Source organism: Cucurbita moschata, unplaced genomic scaffold (assembly GCF_002738365.1).
Source record: "Cucurbita moschata cultivar Rifu unplaced genomic scaffold, Cmos_1.0 Cmo_Scf00028, whole genome shotgun sequence".
In the NCBI taxonomy this organism is placed as follows: Eukaryota; Viridiplantae; Streptophyta; class Magnoliopsida; order Cucurbitales; family Cucurbitaceae; genus Cucurbita; species Cucurbita moschata.
In genome coordinates, this window is record NW_019268544.1 from 1,985,490 (window position 1) to 1,990,232 (window position 4,743).

The following is a 4,743-nucleotide window of genomic DNA, read 5'->3' on the forward strand; positions in this document are numbered from 1 at the left end:
TTTTTTTTTTTTTTTTTCTTTGGAGTGGGGGGAGGGGGAGGGGGAGGGTGAGGGTGAGGGGGGTTGATCGGAAAAAATAAAAAGAAAAAAGAAAAAAGAAAAAAAAAATTGAAGATGTCAGGAGGGCCTCATAAGACAGTGAAACCCATTGTTGTGCAGCCAGTTTTTGGAAGGGGGTGCGAATCCTGATGATGCTGCAGCAGTTGCAAGAGCTTGAGATGGCCCCGAATAATCAACAACTTGATTATGATCATTTAGAGACAGTGATAGATCGCTTCCTATTCGCCCTCCTCCACCATTACTGCTGCCCCCAAACTGAATCTTTAAACAAACAAACAAACATCCAAATTTTTCTTAGTTCCTCTTTTTCTTCTTTTTCTTGTCTAAACAAACATGTGCATATATAGTTAAAGCAGTAGCACCCACTTGATAATTGAGGGTTGGATTGTGATTGTGATTGTGATCTCCACCCGCCACCTGCCGGCTGAATTGGGCGTGTCTTTGCATTTCAAATGAAGCCGGAGATTGAATGTGCGTTTGGCTTAGACGCTGCATCGTTTCACTCTCCAGGTACCGATTATTTCTTCCCTCTGCTGCCTTCAAATGTTTATTTCCACCTGCTCCACTTGATTCTTCTACCAAATTTAGCTATTCAGAATAAATATTGTTGAAATTTATTAAAATTGGGAGACAGATAAGAGATAAAAAAGGTCCCATTACCTTAATTAAGCATTAAAATATATTTATTAAAATGGAAATTTCGGACGAACCTGAGGACGCCTAAATCCTTGAGTGCGTTGCCAGTCGTCTTCCATGGACAGAGGAGCTGAAGAAGAAGAAGAATGGTGGGGATCTATGGAAGGCTTCGGGGTGTCGTTTTGGTTTGAGCTTGAATTTCCCAAACTCAAATCAAGACTGTGATCTCCCAAATTGGCGGTTGAATCTGTAGAATCAGAAATTAAAGCAAAATTTTGCAAAATTCATATACTACAACAACAACTTAAACAATGCTCTCTTTTTTCCTTTTTACCACTTATAGGATTCAGTTCATTCTGATAGATGCTGGGATCGAAATTAGTCACAGCTTCCTTGCCATTACACTTGATTGCAGCTTTATCATAAGCCCTATCGTTATCATCATCATCATCATTCATTATTTCTTTTCTTTTTTTTTTTCTTTAAAAATAAATAAATAATAATAATAACATTCAACAATGGCAGTTCCTTCCTGCTTCGTTGTAAACAATAAAACTCACCTTGCAGCTTCAATTTCCGTATCAAACAAACCCAAATAGACATACCTGTAAAATCCAGGGAACAAAGGAAAATTTGAATATTTTTTTTATTTTTTAAAAATGAAAATAGAAGAAGAAGAAGGGGGGGGAATACTTTTTGCCAAGAAATTGGCCCATTCTGGCCTCCCATCTTCCGCACTTGTGAAGCGTTACGCCTCTATACTTGGAGCTTCCTCTGGGAAACCCAGTGCTCTGTCGGCGAAGTACATGCACAAATTCCTCCTTCGTTAGATTTCCCATCTGTTTTAAATCCTCCTCGTAATCTTCGATGCTGAAGTTTATGTCCGCTTCCACTCCGCGGAATTTAATGGCCGCTCTATCGTAAGCACTGCACAACCACATCAATAACAACAACATCAATTTCCCATTTCAAATTTCAATTCTGGTTTAACACAGAGAGAGGGGCGAACACAAGTGCTCACCGAGCAGCTGCATGTGCCGTATCGAATCCACCTGTAACCAATTCATTTGACGCGGAGGAGAAAACCAAATCTATTTGTTAGAAGACCAAAAATGAATGATACCCACCCCCAAAAAAAAGAAAACAATATTAAATAATAATAATAAAATAAATAAAAAAAAAGTAACCAATACCAAACCAAACATACCCAGATAAACCTGCTTTCCACAATCCCTGTACAAACCAAGAACCAAACACACAAAAATTAAAATTCAAACCAATTCCAAAATCAGAAGTGGGTTTTCGGGAACAGAAATTGCAGTAGACAGAGAAAGAGAGAGAGAGAGAGAGGGGAACATATATTTATTTTATAAAAGAGTGAAGGGAGCGGACCATATATGTGACTCCCAACGGCCGGTTCTCCGGTAGAAAGTGACGCCGCGGTACTGAGAGCTACGGGACCTGGGTCCGCGGCGGCTCTTCTTAATGGGCTGGGAAATCTCGGTGGACTTGATGGAATTAGGAGGAGCAGGTGCGGCAAAAGGATCGGGATGCCCAAATTTGACCCCAACCCAGTGAGCCTGAGGGAAGGTAGAAGCAGTAGTTGGAGAAGGAGAAGAAGAAGAAGAAGAGATTTGAGGGTGTTGGAGTGGGAAAAACTGGCGAGTGACGGGACTGGGTGCGTTAATTTGCATGAGTAATGCGTTGGGGGTGGGCGCATCTTCATCCGATCCATCCTCCACAAGCACCGCGGAAGAACTGGAATTGGAAACGGATCCCACTCTTTTCCCCTTCTCCTCTTCCCCCTCTCCCTCAATCCAAGTCTTCGCTGACCAACACCCTTCCGATTCATCCTCCTTCCTCTCATCCGGACAATCGTTCAGATCCCACATTATTTTCCTTTTTCTTTTCTTTTTTTTTTTGGGGGGGAGGGGGAAGGCCGAGTTTTAGTGTGTGGGTATGTTTTTCTTCTTCTTCTTCTTCTGCTTCTCCTAAGTTGTTTGGGTGGGCTTAGCCGAAAGCCTCACACCACGTCCATCCTTAATACCCTTCTTTCAACTCCCTTATAATTCACTGCCTCGCTCGCTCTCTCTCTCTCTCTCTCTCTCTCTCCCACTCTTTATTTATTTATAGAATTAAAATTGTATTATGTTAAGAGCTACATTATTTATTTGTTATTAAAACATGAGGGGTACGTACAATAGTATATCATAATACAATACAATACACAATACAATTTGGGAGAGATAAAACAAAACAAAAGAAAAAGAAAAGAAAAAAAAAGAAGCATCTTTTTGTTAGACAACTTTCCCACGTTAGTGAAATCGAAAACCCATTCTCTCTCTTTGTCTGTCTCATACTCCATTTGTGTTACCCAATAATGGAAATAGACAGCGGAAGGACTCAGAAAGATACCTAATTACTCAATTTCCTCAAATGTCTTATTAATCATTCATCTTTCACCTCAAACTCACTTCCCTTTTTTTTTCTTTTTTTCTTTTTTTTTATCTAACAATTATTTTACTTTTTACTTTTTACATTTTACTTACCCAATGCACACTTTAACCTTTGCGTTAGTTATGTTCCTAAATACTTTAACCCACCCCTAGTTGGAATGAAGATGGATGCCAAATGGTGTGAGCCCCATCCTTATCTATATATGTATGGTTTCCCACAAGCCATTCAATTGGTTGTCACCTTTCTTCGTGTTTTCTTCCATCCTAAATTTATCATTCATATGCTTTAAATGTATAAGAAAATAGTTGATGCTTTTTTACCGTTAAATAATAAAAATAAATAAAAAAGAAAAGAAAGCAATGGGGTGATGGTTTCTTCATTAAGGATGACTGTGGAATAGGAATCACCTCCCCTTCACCAATTATATATGGGAATTCTTCAACCCTTTGCAGCTTACGTCCAATTCAGATTTCCCCTCTATAACATATTGCCCATCTCTTTTTTACTATGAAATACAATAACATATTTATTAATATATTCTTTTGGGTTGTTATCCACTTTTTAAACCCGTGTGGCGTTCAAAATGTGAGGCTATTTTTTGAAAAAATAAATAAATAAAAGTTTTGTTTTTTTTTTTAAATTTTTTTTTTTAATTGTCGGTGAAGAATTAAAATTGGGGTTTAAAAACGTGAAAAATAAACCAAAGAAATGGGGAGGAAGAAAGCATCAACAAAGAATGACACTTTTGTAAAGAAAAAGAAAAAGTAAATAGTATCAAATTTAAGGGTGAGGTATTTAGAGTGAGAATGAGAAAAAGGAAATTGGAATAACGTTAAAATTAATTTATTTAATAATAATAATAATAATAATAATAAAAAGTCACATCGTAGTTTCCTTCCCTCCTAGAAACACCTCTTCCTTTGTGTTCTCTTCCTCGTATTTCTTTCCCACGCGCCTCTCTGTCTCTTTTATCTCTCTATTTCTGTTTTATATTTATTTTTCCTCTTTTAATCTCTGTTTTATATTTATTTTTCCTCTTTTAATCTCTGTTTTAAATTTTTGTTTTTTTCCCACTTTCTAAAAATATCCAACTTCTCAATTTCTGGTTTTTGTGCAATCATTTTGAATTCCTCTTTTTTTTTTCCTTCTTTTTTCTATGTCTCTTTCTTATTATCAACCTTTAATCATTTTCTTTACCACCATCTCAGTATTCATTTTACTTTTTCATTACATTTTAAGATAAATGAAAATTATAAATAAAGATGTATTGTGCAATGAGTGAAATGACATCTTGTCTCTATAGAACCTAGCAAGAAACAATTTTTTTTTTTTTTTTTGAAACTCTGAAATGAACAAATAAAATAAAAATAAATGAATTTGGAAGAAAGCATTAAAATAAAAAGTAGTCCAGAATTGAGTGCTCACTAGATAAAGAAACACAAGGTTTGGGAAAAAAATAAAGGAAAAAAATTGTTTTTATTGTTTCACTCAAAATAGATAAGACAGTTGTTAAAGATTATTAAAAAAAAAAAAAAAAAAAAAAAAAAAAAAAAAAAAAAAAAAAAAAAAAAAAAAAAAAAAAAAAAAAAA

General features: G+C 35.8%; 1 protein-coding gene across 4 annotated transcripts; it reads right to left on the reverse strand.

The window, feature by feature from the left end:
• Positions 1-18: 18 nt before the first annotated feature.
• LOC111463356 (floral homeotic protein APETALA 2-like) lies at positions 19-2,801 on the reverse strand. 4 transcript variants are annotated; one of them, XM_023107262.1, is made up of 9 exons: positions 2,089-2,801; positions 1,904-1,929; positions 1,718-1,748; positions 1,390-1,623; positions 1,257-1,301; positions 1,031-1,125; positions 771-943; positions 427-648; positions 19-315 (listed from the first exon to the last, which is right to left on the reverse strand). In XM_023107262.1, exons 1-9 carry the CDS (start codon positions 2,586-2,588, stop codon positions 118-120), a joined length of 1,524 nt encoding a protein of 507 aa, XP_022963030.1. In that variant the 5' UTR covers positions 2,589-2,801; the 3' UTR covers positions 19-117. The 4 variants fall into 4 exon arrangements, with proteins under 4 accessions (XP_022963030.1, XP_022963029.1, XP_022963032.1 ...); XM_023107261.1 differs by having other exon boundaries at positions 19-321; positions 2,089-2,800; XM_023107264.1 differs by lacking the exon at positions 19-315 and having other exon boundaries at positions 462-632.
• Between the last annotated feature and the right edge of the window lie 1,942 nt (positions 2,802-4,743).

Coding starts and splice junctions, on each gene's coding strand:
- LOC111463356 (XM_023107261.1), bottom strand. CDS start 2,588: ATGTGGGATCTGAACGATTGTCCGGATGAGAGGAAGGAGGATGAATCG. Junction 1,930..2,088: donor CGTTGGGAGTCACATATATG/GTCCGCTCCCTT, acceptor TGGTTTGTACAG/GGATTGTGGAAAGCAGGTTT. Junction 1,624..1,717: donor ACGGCACATGCAGCTGCTCG/GTGAGCACTTGT, acceptor GTGGTTGTGCAG/TGCTTACGATAGAGCGGCCA.